The 26,118-nt window shown below is 44.6% G+C and overlaps 1 protein-coding gene across 3 annotated transcripts in view; it reads right to left on the bottom strand.

Annotated features, from left to right (window-relative positions):
* Nucleotides 1–14,440: 14,440 nt before the first annotated feature.
* The window catches only part of UNC5D (unc-5 netrin receptor D), a 186,653-nt gene continuing 174,975 nt past the window's right edge, over nucleotides 14,441–26,118 (bottom strand). For all 3 annotated transcript variants that reach the window (XM_064472594.1, XM_064472592.1, XM_064472593.1), the window contains exons 15-16: nucleotides 24,808–24,986; nucleotides 14,441–22,612 (exon numbers count right to left, since the gene is read on the bottom strand). In XM_064472594.1, the coding sequence (XP_064328664.1) occupies nucleotides 22,408–22,612; nucleotides 24,808–24,986 (384 nt within the window). In that variant the 3' untranslated portion in view covers nucleotides 14,441–22,407. The remainder of the gene's footprint in view (nucleotides 22,613–24,807; nucleotides 24,987–26,118) is intronic.

The following is a 26,118-nucleotide window of genomic DNA, read 5'->3' as shown; positions in this document are numbered from 1 at the left end:
CCATAAGGAAGCCCCTCCTCTTTCTCCGCTCCCTTCCCCTGCCCTTTACACAGCCCCACCTGCTCAGGCAGCCCCTGCGGCTCCGTTGCTCTCCCTGCTCTCTTCCATTCCGCACTGTGCCCGGCCAAATTGATTGCACCTCTCTTCCCAGCATTGTGGGGAGCACGGCTTTGATCCAGTATAAATGTAGTATTATTGATCAGAGCAATTGTCTGGGCAACTAAAAATCTTCACTCAAGCTTGCTTATTGTGTAGAGCTTTTATTCCAGGGTTTCCAAGGTTCGTCTGTTTATCATGAGTTAAAAAGATACACAGTATTTTTACTTTTTTATTTTACCCTTGAGTTTGTATAAAACTAGAATTTCCAGAGCAGTTTTTACATTACAACAGTGATGTGTGATTACACTTTGAATTTCTAAGAGTTCCCCCTGCCCTTTTCTCCTGCCTTTACTCCCTCTTACTAACATGCCCTCGGGGCCAGAAGATACCACCTGATTTTGCCTTCAGGAAGGACTGTCGAAAGCCGTGAAGTTGCCATGGCACCACAAGTTGCCACTTGCAAGCTGGCTGGCAGTAACGAAGCACAGGCACGAGCTCCGCGAATTAGAAATGCGAGGTGAAAAGGCGTTAGCGTAGAGCACCCCAGCGGCGGGACGGAACCGTTCGTGTTGAACGGATTCACGTGGTGCCTTGAGGGTCACCGCTCCATAAGGCTTCCGTGGAGAAGCCGGTTCGTTGGTATGACGTGGATTTTCTGGAGCTGGAAGACAAAAACTGCTTTTGCACTTGCTGCTGATGCGAATTTCAGTTCATGTTGGTCAGATTTTAAAATCCACACTAGTAGCTGGACTCTCCTGGTTTTTCTGTGTCAAACACCAGCCAGCCAGGGTTTGCAGCTGCTTTGCGCTGGCGCAAAACCTGAAGAGGTGTTAGGTCTAGAGAGCGGAACCCCATATTTAAGTTCTGGCTTTCTGGTTGCTGAATGAGAGGTGAAGACGTAACAGTAAATGTTTGTCAGCAGGGAGAAGCGCATATTTTCAGTTGCAAGATCTTACTGTTTATTACTTCCTTGAATGACATTATCCGCGAAGGCGGTTGAAATCACCGCGTACAGGAGGGAAGGAGAAAGCTAGCTAAACTGCATTGCAAAACACAATCTACATCACAACAGGAATACATTAATTTAGAGTAAATTTAGCAACCTTCTGCTAAGAGAATAATGAATATCTGCAAATGTTTATCACATTAGAAAAAGAATAAAGAAAGGAGAAGCCCTAATCGTGTTTGTTAATTCACCATCTCACCACTATTGTAAGAAAAACTAAATGTGAACAAAGCAATAATGTGCCTTGTATTCTTGGAAGCCAACACAAACGCTGGTTATCGTTGCTGTCGTTTCAGCAGATCCCATCTTAATTACAATGATAAACACAGAGAATAAAAGAGCCATTTCAGATTAGACAAAATTATTGCTTCCCTGAGCTTCTTAACATCAGTTCTTTCTGGGGCTGGCTTCGTGCTTTTCTGTCCTTCGCACCCCCACGTGAGGGTGAGCGCGCTGCGAGGGACGTCAGTACTCGGCAACGCCTTCCATCTGGCCTGGCTTCCCGGCGTTATAACGTCGCAAGGAGGTTTCTCCAGACCTAAGTATTATTTTAGTCTAACTCACATGATTACTTGCTTCATCTTTTTTTTTTTCATGGTAGTATGTAGCTGTAGTGCAGAGTTTATCTATAAAGTATTTATATCTTTTTTTTTTTTTTAAGACAATTGTTTCAATTTTATGGTAAGTTCTGGTCACTGTGTGTCTCCAAATGCCTGTCTCGTATTCTGTCCCTACCATAGTATTGAACGTAATGACCTGAAGAACAACCAAACGTTACCACCCTGGTGAGAACGATAACGATATTTTCTTTGTCTTTTGATGACAGCAAAGCAGTAAGTTAGGGTAACTTAGGGCTGACAGTCCCTGGTCTGGCCAGCTGCAGACAGTGTCACGTGGTAACGTCACACCAAGGACGAAATAAGCTTCTGTAAGTTCTCTGTCCGTTTTCAGACCAGTGCACCTGCCTAATGCGCTCGCCGTTGCCGCGCCCCGAGGCGCAATGAGAAGGGCCAGGCTCCGAGTGCTGCCCGCTTCTGCCAACTGCTACAATAAGACAGCGTATCTCAACGCTAAGCAAGACAGAACCGTTGCAGAACGTTCCTGACACGCCGTCTTACGTCTTGAAGTGACTCGGCTGAGTTGTTCTGCCTTTCATTCTGCCCCTCTGAAGGAACCGTGTTCCTTTCTTACCCACATAGACACTGCCGTAATCCTCGTGCCGCTGGGCTGCATGCCAGTACGTTTTTAAAGAGTATTGCTCCTGACTTGTGTGTTCATCTTACTTGTAACGTGATTGATTTCAGTCATTGGGCCAGAAATGCCCTTCCAAATTGTCACTGCTTAAGGGCACCACTCAGGGAAAATAGAGACACAAATCATCCCCCAAAATAAAAAGGTCAACCAGTATTGAATTAGTTCATTTACAGAACTCTATGAAATTAGCAACGTACTCTTAAATTGCTTCTTGATTGAGGACATTTGCCTCATTAATCCTAAACAACCTATGAACAGCGTTGAAGTCTAATAGAATAATGAGTGAGACTTCAGAGGCCGTGCGCCCGTACGGCGCTGCAGAAGGCAACGGGCTGCTCTGTAATACTGAAACACGCCGACAGCAGCGGAGGGTCTGTAAAGCAGCAAGCCCTTTGCTGTCTATGGGAGAGTCTGTCCCCTACTTCTGCCGCAATAAAGACTCGGGCTCAAGTCGATAAGTTCCTTCCAAATACCCACAGCCCACATTTTGGCCAGTGTAATGCAGGCGGTTCTAACAGACAGTTGTAGAAATACAACTGGGTGTGTTAGTGCAGGCGTGGCCGTGCACAACTTCGGGACCGGTCTGACCAGTGCGAGACAAGGTAAATACACCCACAGATGTCTTCCAAAAGAAAATTAATAGGTTGCAGTATACCTTCTCCCAGTGACTCCCTTGTCCTGCCAATCGTGCAATAGTTTCTCATCTAGTTTTCTCCTGACTTCTTACATTTGCTCCGGTGGATGGATCTTTAGCTCTATCAGTCTTCTGACATTCACTATGAATTATTTTAGTCTTTTTGTTCCCCATTTGCCCCTTTCTCCCTTTCCCTTAAAAAAGAAAAAACCTGTTTCAGTTTTGCCCTTATTTACCAGTAGTCTGTCGTCGCTGATGTCTGTGCACTGATTCATTCGAGCTCTCACACTGGACAAAGGGCTTCAGGTAAACCTACAGATTTTGCAAGTGTTGGCCAGTTTAGAATTGCTTCCAGCTAAATTATTAACATTATTAGCAGTATTATTTAATTTCTCCATGTTGGTTATTAATATATTCCTCCTCTCCCCTTACCTTTTTCATCTCTTCCAAAGAAGAGGGGTCTGTCTTCGGTCTCTAGATACCACCGGTTCAGCCAAACACACACCTAGCTTTGAATATAGAAAGAGCAAATTAACTGTGTGGTGTTATTACTCTCCTCTTTGTCTTCCCTCACCCATCTTTGTAGATGCTCTTTGTCTCTCTGACCTAGAGCTGCATGTGTAAATTAGACTGTAAACTCTGCAGCTCTGGGAGCAGGGCTTTTTCTTTTTTTTTTCCTTAAAACTGCTCTGTAAAATACCTCAGAAAATTTGTGGTGCCGTTATGAATAATAATGAGGATAATGAGGCAGTTTCCCTTGTTAGTGATCAAAAAAAAATATATCTGAAAGCATTGGGAAGGATGGAGGGACTTATTAGCTTCCTCTCGCAACCTATCCACAGTCAGCAGGAGCATTCACTTGGCTTGTCAAGTAGTCAAGGAAGAGCACTGTCTTATTCCGCTTGTGTCCCACCTCCCATATTTCTCTGGCATCAACACAGCTGAGTGGATTGCTTCTCTATGTGTCTTCACAGGTAACACCCCCTCCCCTTTTTTTTATTAATGTCAAAAGACATTTTCAGCCCTGCAGGGGACAGACAGCATTACCGTCTGGTCTCGTGTTGAGTTATTAATTTAACCAAAAAATTTCAATTTCAGATAGCCTGAGGTTAGTCTTCTGCATTGGCAGCCCCTCATCATTCCAGTAGTGTCCCTAGTAATAACCTTTGCCTGCCTCATTACCTTTTTGCATGCGTAATAGCACTATGTACCGTGGGATTAAAATAAGCATGGATAAAAATGGTGCATGGTTGTCTAGGATATTTTATAATGGTTTCTTCACCTGTTCAGAAAAATGACGGTCTGTTCAGCATGTAACTTACTCTTCAAGGAGTATTGGGGGGGGGAAAGGCACTTTGTAAAGACCAACATCCTTTTCTTTGTACGCATCTGTAATCTCTGTAAATTGTTGCCATGGTTTAACCCCAGCTGGCAGCGCAGCCCCACGCAGCCGCTCGCTCACTGCCCCCCATGGGATGGGGGAGAGAAGGGTAAAAGTGAGAAAACTCACGGGCTGGGATAAAGACAGGTAAGGCAAAGCCACGCACACAAGCAAAGCAAAGCAAACCGAGGGATTCCTTCACCCTTCCCAAGGGCAGGCAGGTGTTCAGCCATCTCCAGGGCAGCGGGGCTCCATCACGTGCAACGGTGACCTGGGGAGAGAAATGCCATCGCTCCCGACGTCCCCCCTGTTCCTCCTCCTTGCCCCAGCTCTATAAGCTGAGCATGATGCCATGTGGTATGGGACATCCCTGGGGTCAGCTGGGGTCACTGTCCTGGCCGTGTGCCCCCCAGCCCGCTCACTGGTGGGGTGAGGAGCAGAAAAGGCCTTGGCTCTGTGCAAGCCCTGCTCAGCAGGAACGAAACCATCCCGGGGTTATCAATGCTGTTTCCAGCAGGAATCTAAAGCACAGCCCCATAGTAGCCACTGTGAAGCTACTCTATCCCAGCCAAAGCCAGCACAACTGTACCAGAGGGTTTTCATGATGCTGCTGTTTGCAAAGATCTTTCTCCATGTGTATTACATGGCAGAGAGCATTAAAAAGAAAAGTAATTAATGAAGGACAAAATGCAAGGAAAAACATCACAAGTCAAATTTTAATTGAATTTGTATGCAGCAAAACTGTTCCTTTTCCCCATAAATGTTAAGTACAGAGGTCTCACCACTCTATTACAGCCCCATAAATTAGTTTGATCATAACACAATCTTTAAAGAACAACGGTTGCTTCCTCGAAAGGTTTGTAAATCAAGCCTAAGCTTAATGTACTTTTTCTTTCCTTGAATTTTAATATTATTGGTGCTTTCATAAAAACCAGATCTCTGTTGTTTGTTTCCTACTCCCTCCCAGTTCCCTGAATCTGACACTTGTGGACGGCTGTGATAAGCAGATTGTGATAATGAGTAGTAAATAATTGCTAGACACGGGCAAGCTTCTAAGAAATGAAACCAAATGTTTCCAGGTAACGAGAGGGAAAATATATCTGTGCATGAACGAAGCGGGGATAAAGAAATGGAGGGTCCTTCTCTCCGAACTGTGCATCACCCGCAGATCGTACAACATTTCGCAGAAGACCTCAGCTTCTAATTAGCACCTTTAAAAAGTCAGATTTTTCCAAAAGGCGCGTGTGTCCCCGCAGCTCCCCCTGCTCACAAGAGCGGTTACAGTTGTTCCTGCCTGTTTCAGTTCTGTGCGTCTCACGGAGCGAGACATGGATGCCCTGCGTTGGAAGGGATGTAACAGGGACCTCACGGGGTGCCAGCGAAAGCTGTATTGTCGTACGGGGCGGGGGGAAAGTCAGTGTGGTTTTAAGGTATGTTCGTATCTTTCTAGTTGCGAGTTGCTTCAGGAGCTGCCCGTAGCTTTCACGATGCGATAGGATAAATAAAGGCAGTCACAGCAGACGGGTTGTGACTGCTTTAACGGGAAAAGTATTTGTGTGGGGAAGGGAATGCTGGGGGAAAGTGCAAAGCGTTGTTTGCGTTTACTTGGTTTTAAGGCAGTGTGACCACTCTGGGTGCATCCACAGTGCGTAGAAGACACCGAGAATTTGCAGTTCTTGAAAGAAATTTACACTGGGGGAAGAGGAAAAAGCAGAGCAGAGCTGGTCAAGAAAGGTGATGGCCAAGGAAATAGAGATAAATAGAGATAACAGGGGGAGGGAAGTAATAGTATGACTGTGAGAATGAAAATGCCACGCTTCGTAGTGGGTTTCTTTTTCTAGGATATCTCTTTAGGGAAGCATTATAGTCGGATGTATAAAAGATAAGGAAGGGCAGTGCAAGGAACCAGACTATTCCAGGTGCCTTACGTATGAAAATTGATTTGATCTTCATATTCCCAGGCCTGTGACTTCAGTATAAACCCGTCCTGCTCCTCCCTCTATGGGAGTTACATAGTTTATGTAATGTGTATCCACCTTTACGTGATGTTATATAGAATCATGGTTTTCCCACTCATTTTTTATTTAAATGATAATTTTCTTTTTATATTTTTACTTCATAACAAGAAACATGATATAAAATGACATTTTCATTTTTATTTCTCCCCTCAATAATGGGTGTCCTCACTTTTCTAGCAACAGCCCCCAATTTACAGAAACATTGCTCAGAAATAGTAAAAACAATAGTGAAGGCAGAAGAAGCAACAGCCCTGAAATATGCACAAAGGAGAAATGTGTCTACGTAGATGGTCTTATATTGAGAATAGATTTTCAGATATTTTCTTCAACTCATTCAAACGTCGGAGGCGCTGAAGTGGTGTCAAGGGTTTAAAGGTTAGTTCTTCAACATCAACAGACTGTCAGAGTTGAGCAGCATGGGGTATCTTCTACCCATCTATAGCAAAGGTATCGAGGAGTTTGAACTGCTTTTGCCAATAATGTGGTCGATTGCCTCCTTTTCAGCCTGAGAGAAGCGACTGTGGCTTTTTTCCTTTTGTCTGAGTGTGGATGCAAGCGCCGTGTCTGTGTACGACGTGAAATAGACGTTACGACGCACCAGAACCGGGGAGGGGGACTGAGCGAACACACAGAGGACTCTGGGTTAACACGACAAGCGTGGTCAGCAGAGAAAGCTCGAGCTGGCAGGAAAGGTTGCAATGAACAAGAATAGGTTTAGGTGTCCCCGCTTAGGAACTTCTGTGCGTCCGTCTTCAGTCCTTCAGCTCCTTTTCCCCTCTGGCTAAGAATTTTTAACGCCATCTTGCAACCTCCAGCACTGGTACGTGGAAGTCTTCGAGGGGTCTGTATTATTGAGTTGGAAACGGATGAAAGGAAAAATCCACTTCAGTGTCTTTATTTTTCCTTTTTTATTATTTTTAATTTACCCTAGTGGTGATTCAGGCATCTGCATCGGAAACTTGCCATAACCTGACAAGCAAGGGCCAGTACTCCGCGCTTTAAAGCGGATGCACATCGTGTTTTATAGAAATATTTGGTTTCACAACATTCATTACATTCAAGACTAAACTAGTTGCAAAGACTCAGTTTTCTTACTACTTTAGAGTACGATTCTAGTTCTTGAACTCACCAGAGGCAGCTCGGTGGCACAGGGAATAGTGGTTTTTCTGCTCCCGAAGGTACTTCCTCTTGCTGTTGTGATGGTAGAGGTGCTCCCAGCCCTACTGGTTTGCTGGAAAGAGACGAATAATCAAATGGGTCATTTCTGCTCAGTTGCTGTAATTTATTGTCCCACTGAATCCAGATTTTCTGAATGTTAATGAAAAAAATACCTGTCGCACCAGCTCATGCCATTCTATTTTATGACCTTATTAAATCTTACACTTTCTTATCATGCGGTGACAATTACCGGAGCACAGGACGGAACTCCTCCTCTGCATCAGCCGTGGCATGAACGCGCTCTCCTGTCGCCAGTACAGGCTGAATGATTTAGACCAAATGAGCGGTCCTGAGAGGTATTTTTGCACTCCTGACAGGATTATCTAACAAGAGAAAGGCCATTAACAAATACAAAGGAATAAGCAGGAGGGAGAAGGCAGGTGAAGAATGGGGAGGTAAATCTTTAGATCTGTCACTTCGTAATAAAATAACCTTCATGTTAAGATTTAATGAGCTGCTTATCCCACTAAAGAGGGAGGAAAATACTGTCATCCCGCACATCCCAGGGATTTTTGGCACAAGACGTATCTGCTTACCACGGCAAGACGGGAGGGGTGGTGGGTGTGTGTGCACATATATACCCGCGTAGTCTCTGTCCTTATTAGTGTGATGCTTCTGCCTCTAAAGCCAACCCGGTACAGAAGTTCCCGTGGCTGCGGGCAGAACAAAACTTGGGCTCTCTCTACAGTGGTGCAGTGAGACACAGAGGCTTCAGTAAATGACAATATTTTATTTTTATAGACTCCCAGAAAGCCAGTGTTACTTTTTTCTGTCATGAGAATTTCTTAGCTCTTGCGCTGATTTCCATAGTTACTCTTCAGCTGCCCTTCTCATTAATTCTGCAGAGAAGTTATCCCTGTAGCAGGCATGGTCGAGACCTAAGAGCTCTCACTCACAGCACAGTATGCGTTACTATTAGATGATTCAAAACACTTAATATTTCTGATATAAGGAAAAGGGCCTGCTTTAAAGCTGATTTTGAACTCTGGATTCATCAGAAGGCATTTTTGCAGAGCTAGTGATTTATGCATGTGTTAAATAGGCATGCTAATAATGTCCTATCTTATAAATGCAATCACAAAACACTGTCTTAGGCATATTGGGGTTTTTCAGCCACCGTAGCCCTCTAAGAAAAGTAGCACGTAGTTGTACAGTGTGCCTGGCACAGCGGTGTTGGTAAATAAGGACTTAGTAATTACGCTGCGGTTACAGCTCCAAGCCCCGAGGTACGAGCCGCTGTATAAGAAAGATTGTCTGTGCTCTGAAGAGGTAAAACGCTAAGAGATAATGCATTTTTTTGTCCTTTGGAAGGTAGAGGATTTGGAAGTATGCTGTAGTCAGTTCAGAGAGAGAAATCTTGAGGACCCCACCATCAAATAATTGATGTCACGCAGAAAACGTAGCACAGAATTACACCCAGCTGTCCCGAGTTCTGGTTGAGGGTGTTAGTGGCGTCGCTCTCTTGTTCTCTTTTCCAGCAGTTTTTACTACCTTAAGCAGGGTCATTCTACTTCTCTAGGCCATCAGGGTAACGCTGTTCCACTGGGGAGTTAAACGTGCAACGTTTGGCACTTCGCGGCCACCAGTGAAGTATTGCATTCAGCGGAGACGCCTTTTAGCAATTCTTACTGAAGAAAACAGCAGAGGCGGCGGCAGCTCAAAGCGCTCGAGGTGTGCCCGCTGACGGGCCCTCGCGGTGCATGGCGCGCTTTGAAGCGGGGCGGGGAGACCGTAGAGGAGGCGTGCTGGTTGCTTTATCTTACGAATCACGTATTTTGAAATCAAGGACAGGAATCAAACAGCTCATGGTAGCAGAGTTCATGCTTCACCATGTAGTACCTTTTCCTTTGAGAGGGCAGAGTATCTTGACAAACGCTAACCAATAGGCTCAATATTTCAGCGCGGAGTTGGTGCCGGAGTAGGGCGTGCCACCGTGGGAGTGGTGGGGCTGCATCCGTTATAAAGCCTGTCTGATGTTCTAACGCTTGTGAGAGGTTCTCCCACACTGGAAAAACAAGACGAGGTTACTTCAAGGCGGATCGTTAGGATGCCCCATTAAGTGTGAAGTTGATTGCAACAGTTCCTACCAGCGGATCATTTCTTCAGAGCTGGGGCACCGTGACAGGACTTTACAGCCCTCTGACAGCTCTCCTGCCTTTCGGGGAGGGCGGTGCTTCCAAGTGCATTACGAAGGTTTTAATTAAAATGGGTAAAAGTCTTCAGCAATATTTTCTTTCCTTCCTTTTGAGGGAGGAAACAGCATTACAGAGGCTTCAGCCATGCGAAGCGCAAGGATGTCGAATAGCTCAGTAACTGCAAACATGGTCATCTCTGCAAAATGTACCAACCCACCAGGGACTGGGCTCGCTTCGGGTGCGTTGGGGTTGGGGTTTTTACTAACAAAGCTTTCTGCAGGACGTTAGGCATTGACCACTACTTGGGGTTTGAATCTGCTAGTGGCTGCTGTTGTTTAGTAAATAAAGCTGACAGGGAAAAGAAGAGCAAACAAAAACAAAATAAGTGCAAAATAGCCTTGAAGCTGTGGTAGATATTAGAATACTAACAACCTAAAATCAAACCAACATCTCGCAAGTAGAAGAGAGAGAAAAATAAATGCAAAAAAGCCCAGAACTCTTAGCAGAGGACAGATTGGGATTTATTCAGTTTAGTTTAAATTAGAGTGTGGTGTTTGTAACCAGGAGTAGTTCTCTCCAGTGTTGCCTCCTGTCACAACAGAAGGGTTCGAGGATTTGAGTAAGCAACCAAATGGCCTTAAAACAAACCAAAACAAAAAAAAACCCACCCCACACATGCAGGGAAAGAATCCGTTTCTCTCCTTGCCTTTTCTCTATCTGCCAGCCAAAGGCACCCCTCCCACCACGCATCCTGTACCAGCCCCATTAACGGCTGCTGGGAACATGCTGGAGCGAAATCTTCTGGTCTGTACGGCAGGGCCCTGGGGAAATCCGGCGTCACCGAACAGCTCTGTGACCTCCTCAGGTGACCAGCCGTGACTGAGCCGTGAAGGCAGCTCGTTGCTTCGCTATTCCTCCCAGATTCTGTGATAATTCCTTCTAAATTCTGTGAAGATAGAACAGGACGGAAAATGAGGCAGTGGTACGCATTGTATGCCGAGCTGAAGCACGTCAGCGCTCTGTAGCTGAGCTAGCGTGCACAAAATGACCATATTCTTATTTTACTAGGTATTTGCCCTGCAAAAAACCTCTAGTGTGTAGGAGGATGTTAAAAGTTACAGGAAAAGATGTAATTTCGCAATTACATTAAACTTCATCATGCTATAACAACTCAGTTGCAGGTGAATTTTTGGGACTGAGAACTGCTTGCTTTTTTGAATTTCAAACTCATTTAATTGGTGTCAGTTGTTAATTATTGCTGGTGTATTTAGGCTTGAAGTAGAAGAAAAGTCTTTTGAAGTGATATTTTGTTGAATGCAATCACAGAATCACAGAATTGTTCTTTCGGAATTGTTTGAAAAGTGAATCCATTTTACATAATTGTTTCTGATATGCTTAAAAATAGGTTAGTTTTGGTCCTTCCTTTGTGGTGAAAATATTACCTTAGGTTTTATTGCATTTTTGAAACAGCTCCCCTTCCTGGAACGTCTTTCACGCTTTCGCCAGTAGCAGAAATGTGGGCATTGGGCAGAAGCAGTTCTCACAAGACCAGGTTTTAGACCAGTGCGATAGTTTTGGCTGGATCCTGTGATCTCCTTTAGGTGGATTTAGGTGTCTAAAGCTCAGCTCTTAAGAAGTTTCAGAATAAGGAAACTTTTCTATGTACAGTGGTTTGTATGTACAGCATTCCTCTCTTCTTCTTGGTCTTCCCCATTTGAACTTGACCTACATGGATTTGACCGAATGCCCTCAAAGCACATCTCTCTGCAGTGCATTATAAAACTCACTCTAAGACAGACTACTTGATTTCGGAGACCAAAATGACTTTACCAATCAGAATAGATGGGACCCTCGCTGTATTAAATACCATGTATTAGTTGTTTGCATTGCAGCTTAGGTCTCCGCCTTCTTTCAGCTTTTAGGTTCTGTCGTTGTCCGGCAGCGTCACCCAGCTTTCACTATCTTCAAAGTGCTTTATCATACTTGAGCTTGTGAGCTGACATTCTACCTGTGCTCAAAACAGGTATCTACGAACAGCACACGTTTTAATAAGCCTTAATTCTTCAAAAATCCCTAAGTATGTACAAGACGAGGGGAATGAGAGTAATTATAATTTTAATTGCATCAGTAAAGATTACCTCCTGACTCTGGCAGGAGGAAGGTACTGATACTAACGGTGGGTTAGATAGCTGACTGTATAAAATAAAATGACTTGGGCTCAATATGGTAACAGTAATAGCGAGGTTCTTTGCTAATCTCAGCGTTCATTGAGAAGCTCTGGCAGGGGAGGAAAGCGGCTGGGGGGGCAGGGGCGTACTTGCAGTTGCCCAATGTCCCGAGGAGTCATTTGTGCTAATGCAAAAGTGTATTTTTTCAAAGATTAAGGGCTCTGCCAGGCTCAGTGCTCCCTCGTGCCTTGTACGGTAGCCCTACACAGCTAAGAGGGATAAAATGGGGAGGAGAAGGCGAGCAGAGGGAAGCGTGTCTGGTCCCGGTGCAGCCGAGCACAGGGTTGGAACAGAAGCTGTGGCGGAACTCGCTTCAGTTACGGCTGTGTTTTAGGCATGCTTAGCAGTGCTAGAAATAAAGGGTAAAATAAAAGGGGGGCGCGCGTGTGTGTTTGCCAGGACAAAGGAAAAGCCCGGTTGTTTAGCCTTGGGCACACCTTCTTCTGAGCTCTCCAGCGGCTGGGCTTCGTGGCGGCTTTGCCAAGGTACAGCACAGGGCTGGGTTAGAAACGCTGAGACCTGCATTCCGGTTGTTCAGGCTTTGCTATTTGTGTGTGTCAGAGGACACGCAGCGAGGAGGTTTTACTGCAGCGTGCTACTGATGCTGGTGGGGCTAGAGAGAGGTGGACCTTTAATATATGGTCAGACGGCTGTGTAACACCACAAGAGGATGACCGGAGGGGAGCTGGGGCTTTTTACAAAGCGATACTCAGGTTCTCAACTAATCAAGCTTTGTAAGGGAAGGAGAGCAATTTAATCTGGCCACCAAGAACCAAGGAGCCGTAGCTTATTATAGCAATTTTATAATCAGAGTTAAAAAGCAAATCCCTGTTACTAACGCAAAATGCCGCTGTGTTTTGGGTAGAGCTGCCACTTCCGAGGCACCCGAGTGTAGCAGGGCCTCAGATGCGGACCGGGGAGCTCCGCGTGCGTGGGGGACGTGGGATTCTGGTGCCTGCGTGGCGAGGCCGCCAACCTGCTTCGGTGCTCGCTGGAGACCGGCGGTCTGTTTCGAAAGAACCTGACGGCAGCCTCTACTGGCAGCGTAACTTCGAAGTGGCTGCTCGTTAAGTCGCAACGCGACGAGCTTCTTGCAATAACATACATTATTTCTCTGCAAACATAACTGATCATGAATATTTTCACAATGAGTGCCAAAGGCAGTTAATGTGATAGTTTTGTTTATTATAGAGGGTGGCCATTACATTATATGATGTATCATGGCTTGGATGATAACAACTTAAACGCAGGTAATAAAATGTTTGAGGGATATCTTGATTCGTAACAGCCGGTCCCAGCATCCCCTGCTCTGTATGTATTGGCAATACCTTTTATAACGTCCCACTTAAGGTGAGTGCCGTATCTGGAGTCTCATTTTGTCAGGCTAACACATTCGGAGTCAATGCTTAATTCCCTGTGTTAATGTGACGCGGTGGTGGCTGGAGCATAGGACAAATGCAGCCAGAAAAGGGCTACACGCTATGTCTAGCAGAAAGCTGGAGGTTTTGTCTCACCTTTAGGTTAACTAACTTAGCTAAATTATTAAAAACCAAACCTAAAACCCGCAGTGCTGCAGTGGCTTCACCCGAGGGGCCCGTGGTTCCCGGTGGCTTCTCCCCGCCCTGGTGACAGGCAGACCTCTGTGCGAACGAGGAAGGTGAGCGCAGGTGAGTCTTGTATTCCCTTGCCGCCTTCCTCGGCAGGCTGCAGCGTACTGGTGATAGCTGCTTCGGAATCAGAGCCTTGCTGATTGCGGGACTGAGCGCTCTAGTTGCTGACAGGATATTTCTGGTCTTTTAAGTGGGACCTAAGGTTATGAGCTCATCTGTATGGGGAGGATTAATCAAGACAATGAGTTCTTATCCGGTGCGTCTCAGTAAAGGGTATTACAAATCAAAAGATTACATTTACATGGTAAATGGAACAGAACTCATAGCTTGGTTTCCAGTGCCACGGGATTCCAGGTGCAATGGCTTGGTGAACGTAGCAGCGGAGCTGAGAGAGAACTGCCCCGTATATACACACGCAGACAGGTTTTGCATCCTCCGGCTTGCAAAAAGAAGAATAAACCATGTTGGTTTTGCAGCGCAAGGGACAGAGGGGTCCTCGCCCCGGCGCAGGGCTTGTACGTGTGTTCAGACAAACAAGTAAGGCGTTTCAGTGAAATACCTTAAATCACATTTTAGGTGGAATGTAATTGGCATTCTCTGGGTTGCAGTTCAGAGCGGTATGAAAGCAGGAGGGTATTCTTGAATTGTTTCAATGTTGTCAGTAAAGGGTAAACCTCAGTTCTGGTCCTATTCCTGTAGATTTTGCAGGTTTTTCTGGGAAAAGGTGTCCAGTACACAGTTTTCCAGCATAAACACCCCCACAAGGCTCACGATAAAAGCAGTGAAGCATCCCAAAGCGTTCATACCAGAGCCTCTTGTTTTATCGCAGAAATTAACGTGCCACTCATACGCTAATCTAAGATGTCAGTAAAAGACTCTTTATTCATAAATAACTGATATGCAGGAATTTACGTCTGTACATTTATCTTCAAAAGGCTATAGCCATACAATTTTTGCAAACTCTACATAAAACATCCAAACTGTCCATTATTACTTTTTCAGTACAATATAACACAGCTGTTTGGCATTACCAAATATATATATGTATATATTTATATATGTACATGTGCTGAAAAAAGAAGCCAGTGCAGCCTTTTCCAAGGAGTCTTTCCCAAGTATTTTACTGTACAACATTCAGAATTTACATTGATAGAACAAGGCACAGAAAGTGTGGTATGAAGCCAAGGCCATGCTTTTTATTTAATGCTCTTCTGTCTCTCTTCCCTACTCCTTCAGCTTCATACTAAAGAAAGCATTCAAACCTCTGCTCTTTTTTCAGTTCTAAGCACACTGAAACTGTGGGGAGAAGCGGGGGGAGGGACGAATGCTCGGTCAAATGAGCAAGAACCAACATTTTCAGAACCTATTCGTTGCGAAAATAAAGGAGCAGAAGAGAAAATAGGTCTCTGTAGAGGAATACTTGTGTTATTTTCTCCTTTCAGGAAAATATTATTTATTTTGTGTTTGATTATGTTGACGTTCCCCCTCCCCTTTTCACCAAAAGGCTGGTCAAAAGTTGCGAAAGTTGAAAATGCAATGGAAATTTTTCAGCTAGCTCTAGTCGCGTGTAGCACTGTTTGTCTCACCAGCCTGACCAGCATCACATCCCACCTCGTCCAAATTAACCGAAGGAGTTCAGGCAACGTTTTTGTACCCGTGTCTAAACTGAGATCAGCAGAGTCACAGTGGGCAAGAATCTGATTAAGAGGTGGGAGGAGGCAGCTACATCTCCCAAGTCACAAACCGCATCATGTCAGTTTGCTGTTCCCAGATAGCCACCAGAAGGACACATACGTGCACGTCCCAGTGAGGCGCGTGCGTGCGCTGCTTACTGATGCATCAGGGACCGTTGTGAGGTTCAGTCGCGGGGACGGTATCTGGGCTTTAGATGGGAAGTGGAAAGAATGGAAAAGTCTACAGCTTCACGTAAAAATATTCCTCCCTCCCCCTCCAATTTCAGTGCACAAAGGGGGGAAACCTGAAGGAATTGCTTGAAAAGATACCATCACCGTACAGTTACTGTTCCGTTCAGAATGGGAAATACCAGGTCTTACAGATTTTAAACTGCAAAAACAAAGCTTCGGTCAGCTCTAAGCGAGGATTTGTAAGGAAACACTCTCGTTCCCTGTAGCAAATACACCAGCTGTTAGATCCATGTCTTCCCCCTCCTGCTGTATCAGAAAAAACTTTACCCAGGCTTGGTGCAGGACACCCTTAACTTCATTTTGTGCTACACATCTCCTTTTGGGATTAGACAGTACGATTTATATACAGAGACCAGATAACACAGGGGTTTGACATCTTCTTAAATCTGCAGAAGTACATTCTCAACCAAGGTTATCACACCAGGGGCAGACAAACTAAGCAGCTGCTGACGAAACCACGGTTCTACAGGAGGTGAGTGTCTAATCTCATTAGATTACAGTACACTACATTACAGATCAGGGATGGGTCATCTAATCTCCCTATCCCTTAGCTAAATTTTCACAAGTGACTTCAGCTCTAGTTACCCTGTGACAGCAAGGCAAGGAGGCTACCCATTGAATCCTGGCTCACCTGGATTCCCTTGTAAAGCACAAACCAGTTATTCAATACAACTGAACAGCTTATTTAAAAGCAGCTTTTGCAATAGCTTGAAAATTACAATACACCCCTACCCACCCAAGCCCCAGACAAGAAACACTAGTAGAATCTGTACTATTCACCTCTAATACAAAAAATATAGTGGCAAGTTCCTAGACATTTATTTTTGGACAGAACAGTGAACACTGATACCGACGGGCTTTTACTTGCAGCAACGAGTAGAACGTCAGTTCTGTTTTCTGCATTGCGGACGCTGTTACTATCAAATGATTCTCCAAGTGATTCTTTAATCTTAGAGTGATTTATTTATTTTTGTCCGTGTTGGAAAGGAGACTTTTGCTACCGTTTATGCTAGTATTGGCAATGAGCGAAGAGAGCTAGACTGTGCGTTACTAGAAAATGATTCGTGGTCTTTTGCCAGCATATTGAGTTTTATTCGTCGCTACAGGTAGCGTGTGTTACATACCTAGGACGTTTAGTTACCGCACTTGCTCAGGAATCCTTTAAGGTTTAAGTAATTTTAACTAGACCGTTTTAACCTGACAATCGTTATATATCCAAGAAAGGATTTTACACGCTGCTGCGGAAAAACCGCCAGCCTCTTCTGAAGCAGGAACAGCGTCAAGGGAGTAATTTCACCAAAGCACATGCCGCAAATACACAACGCAGAGAAAACACTCTTCAGCAGATTTAGCATGAAAAAGGTTCTCAGTGGATAACGGTAACCACCTCTGCTGCTGTGCAGAGAGAGGGAGACCGTCTGATAGAATGGGCGTTGGTGAAAGAAAGGCTAGAAAGACAGACCTTCACATCATTCACGGTGGGTAAGGCCTTAGCAGTACCTTCCTGTTTCCCACTCAGTTAATTACCAGCCAAGAAATAACACCGCCCTTTGCTTAAATCTGTTTTATAGGCAGAAATAGACTGAAAAAAAAAAATTCAAATAATGCACAGAATTCCACTGTGGCTCCTCACTTGTTTTGGCTTCCCTGTACACATAAGCTGTATTTTTGGTAGTGGAAAACATTATCTGGACTGGATCAGTTCCTGAATGTTTTAGAACTCCCACGTAGCACTATATTTCAAGTGAAAAAAAAGAACGGATCTTTAGTATGACGTTAATCCCATGTAGTCCTGCAACAGGCTCCCCGTTTTAGTGATTTATGCTGAACAATCTTCCCTCTCAACCTGCTGGAAGGAAGCTGCGCGCAGGCCCGCAGAGGAGACCAGCTGTTGCCAGAGATAAAAATAATAACAAAAATAGTTCCCTGTATTTTAAGAGACGTGTGTCGGTATCTTTTCACCTATCACAAAAAGCCCACTAAAATTTTTGTGGGAGTACATCGCGGTTTTATGGGACTTGTGCTGCTAAATGAAGTTTGAATTTAAATCTCCCGAGCAGGGTTCCTTTCCTTGTGGCTTAAAGGATTTTAATGTAAACTACTAAGATTGCAAAAGCAGCGTTGTAAAAACTGTAAATTAGCTTTACAGTGCTGCAGTCCGGCGGCGCTGCGGAGTGCACCCTTTTGGTGACAAAATTGTAAGTCTTTTTTAAAATGCAGCTATTAGTCTTAAATGACTCGCAGCACAGAAGTATCTGGGAGAAGCGGGAAAGCTACTAGAGCAGATTCTTTGGTGATGTGAAATCAAAACGGCTCCTTCGCCATCTCATCTCCGACTTGGGGCAGCTGGATGGAATCTTAGGTGTGTAACATGACGGTTCTCGCGCTTTTACTTTCTAGTTTGTGAGGAGATTTTTAAAAATTATTTTTCAGAAGTCATAATCGTTAAAATAGAGGAAAAAGAATAGATGTCTAATTTCTGGCCTCTCATCCTGTTTCAGATGCTCACTGCATCTGTGCTTGGGATCACATTGTATACATATGTACACAGAGTTCCAGAAAAATCTCTTCTAGATAGATGTTGAAAATGCGCTTCTGGAGTTTTAAGCTTGCTGATAATGTTGGACTTACCTATTTATATAGCATTTGCATACACGTTCTGAATTATCGCAGCGAGACCGCTGCGTGGCGACGTGCGCTTCCAGCAGGCTGGGGGGAGCTGGCAAAAGTCAGCTGCTTTCTACTGTGGAAAACAGGAAGGGAACACTCAACATCCTTCACTTGTGCTGTTTAGCTGTTTGTTAATGGTAACAAAACCTGTGTTGCTGCCTCGTTTATCTGGTAGCAGATGCATTTGCCCAAAAACCATTTTAATTTCTCCATCTCTAAAACCAGGACTGTGCGTAAGAAAGGGAGGAGGACTGGCATAAGCCTCTCTGAGAAAAAGTCCTATCAATACAGCCACGATGCTGACACAAAACAACAGCAAGAGAGCATCTGAAACCAGGCGTGTCCGCACCAGACGGACCAGGTGTACGACAGATGCACTGGGGGGACAGGGAATAGCAAAAACCCCAGTAGCCTGTTTTTCCACTCTAAAGTCCAACTTAAGTTCTTATTGTCCAGTTACAGCCTACCAATATCCACCATTATCATGGAGAACAAATATTTTCCTTTTTATGATTTTTTAAATTATTTTGGCACCCTCTCTGTCACCTCAGTCTTTTTTTCAGCTACATGGTTCTTCCTCGCAGGTTTATTCCCTGGCTGTGCGGCATGTATTAGCTTGAGTAATTTAGATAGTGAAGTCAGTTACGGTATCCTCAGGCGCCCTGTGCTCCCTCACAGGTGTTTCCTGGGGCTTTATGCTATCGGAAGATCTTAATCCTCTGTGATTGATACTGAAAGTGGGAACAGCAAGAAATCGAGGACATGGAGGAACTGCGGGACTTAGCCTGCGTTCCTGTTGAAAAGCAGGTATCGGTCACTCCGTCTGCAAAAAGATACAGAACTAGAGATGATGCAGAGAATACCGGCAAGGATGTTCAAAGACATAGAAGAAACCAGGGGTTTCAGCCTGGACAAGAGAGTGAGCAGAAATGAAATGGGAGAGGAGCCTGTAGAAGAACGCACGAGATGGACAGGGTGATTTGGTAACTGTCCTCAGTATTCCTTCCGCCACAGAGCTTGGGGAGCCCAGCGCAACTGTTAGGCAGCACGTGTTGAACACAAGGAAGGCTTGTAAAGGAAGGGCTGTTTAAAAAGATGCAAAAGATGATTGTGGCACTTGTTTGTCCTGGATGTTGTTCATGAAGGCTGAGTGTCTCAGCGGGTGCAAAGGGGATTAGTCAGTTGTTGAAGGACGATATCAGCGGTTCTTGGACACGGTGGTCCAGATGCAACCCCCTGCTGAGGAAATCCTTCGGTACAGGGCATGTTTCTTACGCTGTGTCCCTAAACTTTCAGTCTGGTCACTATTGGAGATACCATACATGACTAAATGGATTTTCACCTGACATAGTCTGGCAGTTCTTGCAAGACTCAGGTGTACAGCTAGATAAGCTCGCACTAGAGATGTAGGCTGGTGGTTTGGTTCCCGTTTCAACCCCCAGTCCAATGGGAAAGATGTACACATGGAGTGTCGTGGCATTTCTAGTCCTTAAACGTTACAAGAGCATCGAAACTGTAACAGGTTAGAAAAAGTCAGAGATCTCAATTCAGATTCACAAAATAAGATCAGTAACAAAGAAGCTGCTTTAGCAAAAGCAAAGAGAAAAACCGGGGACCAAAACCTAAAAAGACCCAGCAATACTCTATTGAGCAGTATAAAATGAAAATCTTACCTTAGGCCCGAGACTAAGCGATTTCTTTTCTGTCATTGTAAGAAACTTTGACATTTATTCCTTTTCAGCTTGTTAAGTCAGACGCTAGCCTTCCTTGGATTGTGGATCTAACTTGGGTTTTGGTGACCAACCCAGATCCCTTCAGCCTGAAGGCCCTTGTAGAGGTACTTTGGAGCAAGTCACTCTAGCCAGCCTCTGGTTTCTCGCGCTCTCTAGGCTTTCCCGAGCACTCATAGGCAGAGTTGGGTGTCGCTGTACATAGAGGGTTTTCAAAGCTCCCCAAGTCTGGAACGTAAACACCGTGCATTTCCTGAGAAACCGCTCTCAGCTCTGAGCTTGACGCAGCAGCTCCTTTTGACCCCGTATGCTACCTGTAGCTCACATGTATTTGGAAAACAGGAGGAGAAAATACATACAGCTCTTCGGGATGACAGGACTATGTTACAGCACCTGCAGGGTCGTACCTAGGTCTTTGCTGCAGAAGCTAACCTAAGCTAGTTTGAAACTTAAAACTGCATCTGAGGAGATGCTGAGAACAAATTAAGTGCTGGGAGCGACTGTAGCTGGTTTCCCAGACAACGACAGCTCACTAAAACTCCACCGCTTTGCCGTGGATGCCATTCCCTATTTTTTTTTTCTTAATTCATGACATTTTGTCCAATGAAGAACAGGTTTCTGAGGAGGAGGACTGGAAGTCACTAGAAATATAATTCAAACACAGCTAGAACCATGCGCTGCTGAAAACCGTGACAGCTTGCTGCCAGATAAGCTGGTATTTTTGTCTTAGCCCTAAATATGCTTGCAGCCATTATGATTTCCCATTGCAAACAGGAACTCTCACGTCAGGCTGCATGAAATACTGAAGTGCAGAAAATGTTTGGGGAAGTCTAAGTATTTATAAGTAAGTCTAAGACGATTCCAGCCTGCTGAGCTGGGAAAGCAATGAAATTGGCACTTTCAGATCAGCGAGAACAAGCAAAGTCTTACATGAAGAGTTGTTCATCAGTCTTTTCAGAACTGGATTCCTGGGTAAAGACAGAGTTTCAGAATATTATAGATTTGCACACTAAGTACCGACCCTGCGGCCTATCGTGCTGCTCTCAGCCAAATAAGGGGGGGTTAAGATGAAAACAACCGACCCCAGAATGCTTGTTTTCAATTTCCTGAATTCCCATAAAGCTCCTACAGTCTTGGTTGTGTTCCCGCGTTACGCTGACTGCGCTCCCATCGCCAAACGGCCAGCCTAGGGCCGGGGCTCACGGGCACCCTGGCTCATTTAAGGAATACATGAGTAAAAATAATGCTTCAATTTGGCTCAGTACCAGTTCCACCAGGACACTCACAGTGACAGCTCTCTTTTTGGTTCAGTTGAAGTACTAAATTATTTTTGTATGAAATGGATAAAACAAAAATGGGGAGAATTCTCTAGTTAGATTCTGGTTTTGGTGGTAAATGCAGTATGTTTGTAACTAAACCAAGTGTAACACAGCCAGCTTTATAGCCGGCCAAATTTTTATATTGTACAATGAAATCAAGCCAATTTTTGGCAGCACCGTGTGGGCTTTATTGGTTCAATCTGAAACTGAACCAAAATTAAACTGCATTGATTGACTTCACCTTTACTTTTTAGTAGAGCCCCTAAACATGAAGTAATAAAAAAAATGTGTAAACTTGCTAAAATAGGGCTGGCAATTTCCTGTGGTTCATTTGGTTATTTAAAATCCACACCCACCCCCCCCCGCCCGAAACGTTTTTTGACTAAGTGAGAGTTTGCAGACCGAGACCTTGGGAAAATTTCTCACGCACACACACACACTCTGATTTCACCGCGAAGGGTTTCACTCTGTTCTTTTCTTAACAGAATAGGCAGGAAACCTCTGCAGCAAATGTTACATTCATTAAGTGACTGAATTTTTAAAATAAATTTTTGGGAATACGCTTGATATCATCACTTAAATACCTATGAGCTCTTCTAATTCCTCAAACATCGGAACAGGATAAGGCCAGATTTTCAGTTTTTCTGTAGCAGATACGAAGTGACGACATGATGCTATCAAAGGACCGTTTAAACCCACTCTTTAAGCGTGGAAAGGTAGAGATGCGGGACAAAGGGGAGTCACGGCCCCAAGAAGACAGACCTTTACACTAGGATTAACTTCTAGTAGCTCTAAATATTCAGCATCATATTTGCCGATTTCACTAGGCGGTATGTTAGCATCACTGTTTCCTAAATACATTATGTCATAATATTTACGGCTTTTATGGCTCTGTATCTCACTCCTTCCTGCCCCAGGAATGACAGACGTGCAGTTTTGGTTTTGACATTAAAACGTGAATTTTAAGTGGGAGAGGACAGGGAGAAGCTTGTGTTTTCCTTACTACTGCGATGATTTTTAAAAGGGCTGCTTCTGCTCCTCCAACTGAAAACCGCGTTGTGGCAATGAGTGGCTGTTTCCATACACACAGTGTGCAGAAACCCTTATTTCCTCCCTGCCAAAGAGATTCTCTAGTGTAATAGTCAAAGCTGGCCATCAGTTCTCGGGTGGAAAAGAGTGACTAAAGTCCATTTTGTCTGCTGTAGTTGAAGTCAGGCTCTTCAATCTCAGGTTCTGTCATGTCTGAGATTTTGGAGTGTGTCCTTCCTATTTCTTCCAGGGCACAGGCTAGGGAGTCAAGGTCACCATCATGTTGATGCCGGGCTTCCCAGAGGTCCAGAATGACAGCCGAGGGACTGCTTTGTGTAGCGAAATAGGCGAGGTTCCTACGGGGAGGGGAGAAAAGGTGAAACAAAAAGGATGAGGAACAGTACAGCCTCTAGCTACCATGAAGGTAAGAGAGCCTAGTGCTACAGCTGAGTTTAAAAACCAAAAAGCCCTCGGCAAGACCCAGAGGAGATGAGTGGCGTGAGCCCTCACGCGCACACCCCGGTGCATTTATTCCTCAGCTGACACTCGCTCCGTTCAGCGGAGGCAGAATGAACACGGGACTTGCATATTCCGCGGTACGGAAATGCTGGCCAGCACTACCTTCCTATGTAATTCAGGAAACAAGTCGGTTCTGGAAAGTATCATTAGTAAACTTGGCAAGTATTTGTCAGGGAGAGGAATTGCATAATTTTAACTGATGCTTGTGACTGTGTGGAGATACGACACCTTTTAATCTGTAATTTTATGTTTTGTTAATATGTCGGATTTAGGACTTTGCAGGGGCGATAGTTGCAAAGACTTTGCTAAAACAAAGTGTTTATCTTGAACGCATTACCCTATATCTCCTCCTGTTTAGTGGCTTTGGACACAATCCTCCAAGTAAATGCCTCACCTTCACAGTCACAAACATAAATGATATTTATAGCATTTGCATTACATACAGATACGTATCTATAAACAGAGGAAGAAACAGACAAACCTGTAGCACAGAAGAGGAAATCTGGACCCGACTGCTGCTGTTTGGTATGAAACATTTGCTGCGGACCGTTTTCGGCCTGTTACCCATCAGTAAAAACCAGGCAGATACCACTTTTTGTCTCCCGCTTAGCTAATTACCTTCCCTCAGCACATTCATCTCTACTGGTGATCAAACGTTCCCGTACAGTGAACAGCTTGTGCGCGTGTAGCACAGTCCAGCTGTGAAGGAGCTCCTTGGAGCAGTGACATGGAGAGTTCCAGTGCGCTGGAAGGACAGATTCCTGCCCGAACTGGGGAGCTGAAGCCAGGCTGTTGCTCTTGTGAAGTAATGCCTTGACTTCGTCAGACCTATAGCGTGGCAGCCGCCCCTGTTTTGGAATAGATGTGGGCAATACCGCGCTGACCCTAATGGATCATGCTGTACAGCAGATACATGGAAATCTATGAAGTCAATATTTATGCTCTACCATCGGCTTTTATAATGACATTTTGGGTTGCTTAAACTGCTCAACAACTTCCTTTTTCTATCTATGAATTTGATTTTATAAAAACAGATATTGCAACGGCCTACCAGGGTCTCCAACACAGCAGCAAAAGTTGAAGGGCTAACACAAATTTGGCCTGACACAAGCCAGCGCAATCTCAGTTCACTGTCTCGCAGCTCCCTGAGAAAGACGACACCTCCTCCAGCATGAGGAACAGAAACGGGGGAGTTGGACGTGCCTGACAATAGGTGGTAAATGCTGATAAGTAAAGCAGAAATTTCTGACTCTCTCACACCTGCCAGACTATAAATTACTTTGGTTCAGGTGTGCTTTACTGAGATTCCCATGCAGAGCAACAAGTCAATGAAAAGTCATTTTGTTTGATTTAAGTATTCCTCTACCCTCTTGGGAACACATTTATGGCATTGGCGACCATCAGAAAATATTTCTGTGAGTGAACTGCCTCCACCAATTTAACTTAGCCAAGCAGAAGAAGCAAAGTAATTGTAAATTAGTTTTTATAGCATCTTTCAGTTTTATTAATCCTAATATTATTACTCCTAACGGTAGCGCATGACTTTATCTTTTCCTTAAAAAAAAAATCTGCAAAATGTATGATTCATTTTGGAATACAAAATACGTAGGCAGAGGCCAAGGCAACAGGCCACGTGCTCTTTTTGAGAGGACCTGCAGCCTCCTGAGTCCTGTAAACCACTGCTTTCATAGTACACAACAGCGCCAAAATCCTCTTGTCCCACTTCACCAAGACCCCACTCTCGGGGGGGTACAGAAAAGGTCCGGCCCAGAGCAAAGCAGCTGACCTAAGAAGCAAACACGGGGTAGGACAGGGCACACGGTTTATGCAGAGAGGGCAGTTCCTGTTGGCAGCAGCTCCTTGTACGTAAAAGAATGTATGAACTACAGCGTATCTTTGAGAGTAGGGGTGGTAATTACGACGCACACGTCTGTAGCACCAGCAAACAAACAGACAAAAATCCCCCAGAACAGCAGCAAATTATTCCCATTGCATATGTAAATGTTCACCTTTCAGAACTGCCTTCCATTACCTGTTAATGCTGTTCTTTTGTGCCAACATCTGCCAGTCTTTGCCTTTGGCGTTGGGTGTGTCAAACGTCGCACAGATTCGTTGTCTAATCGAGTAGGGGATTTTGAACGCTTTTGGACCCATCTGTGCGGGGAAGTTGCTGTCATCATGTGCAAAGAAGGCGATGGTTTCTCTTTCATTCTACACAGAATATAAAAGGAAAGCAGTCAGTGAGGGCACTCCGTCTGCCTGGGCTCCGTAGGCGGCTCTCGCCGGCACGGTCACGGAGTAACACCGAGTCCCGTCGTCCGCTCCTGTGCGGAAACGGGGGGCCCAGGCGAGCGTCTGCGCAGCCGGGCGTGCAGGCGGGCTGGACCCGCAGCGAGCCCCTCTCCGTATACCGAGGGGTGTGTCGAGTCTGCTTTTGGAGGGAGAAGGAATCAAACCTGAGCCTGAGATTCCAGCCATCGTTTGTAGAATTGACAGCAGAAAATTGAATAGATAAGAGGTATTTTCCTGAACTTCTAAAACACCGCAAGAACCTCTGTATAAAGCATTTAAGAGAGTGTCATTTTCCCTCTACAAGTTTCCTCTTTTGTTTATTTCTGTGCTGCAGATGAAGTCCAATAGAGCAGTGGTTGGTAGACGGAATGCCACAAAAGCGTATGGGTTTCTAAATCTTTAATCACTTAAGCCTAAAACATGGACACATAAATCCCCCATTTGTGATTTTTTTTTTTTAAACACACCTAAATTCTGTAAGTACTTCAGTTCTTCCACACTAAAAATCTCTTTGGAAGCCAGGATCTTTTGTAGATCCGGCCCATTCTTCTCCTATGAAATTACACCAGCCGTGTGTCACACAGTCACATTTCCATGCATTATTCCTTCCAGTGCAAGGCAGCATAAATATTAAATAACGATGCTATAGTGTCTTCATATAACATTTATGACACATCCCAAAAGTCATCCATGCGCAGCAATAGCGGTGCTGTAGATATATCGCATGGTCTGACGGTTTAAATTAAATATGCAGAACAATAGTAGATTTCCATACCCTGCACATGTGAGATAAGGTGCCGCTACCTGGTTAGTCCAGGGAATTGTGAAGCAACGAGCAAATCAAGTATTCGGTTGTTATTTATATATTTATTTTATCCTCGCTCTTCAATCACTTTTTGAGATAGGCATGAGAAAGCCTTCCATACTAGCAAACCTATTTGAAGACAGAATTGCAACATGCTCTGGGGACTTGTGGACAGATAAGTCCCTTCACGGGGAAAAAAAAGAGAGAGGGAGGAAGAAACAGGCAGCAGCAACATTGTATTGAGAT

Source organism: Phalacrocorax carbo, chromosome 24 (assembly GCF_963921805.1).
Source record: "Phalacrocorax carbo chromosome 24, bPhaCar2.1, whole genome shotgun sequence".
In the NCBI taxonomy this organism is placed as follows: domain Eukaryota; kingdom Metazoa; phylum Chordata; class Aves; order Suliformes; family Phalacrocoracidae; genus Phalacrocorax; species Phalacrocorax carbo.
Note: the sequence above shows the minus strand (reverse complement) of the source record. Positions and strands in the feature narration are given on the sequence as shown.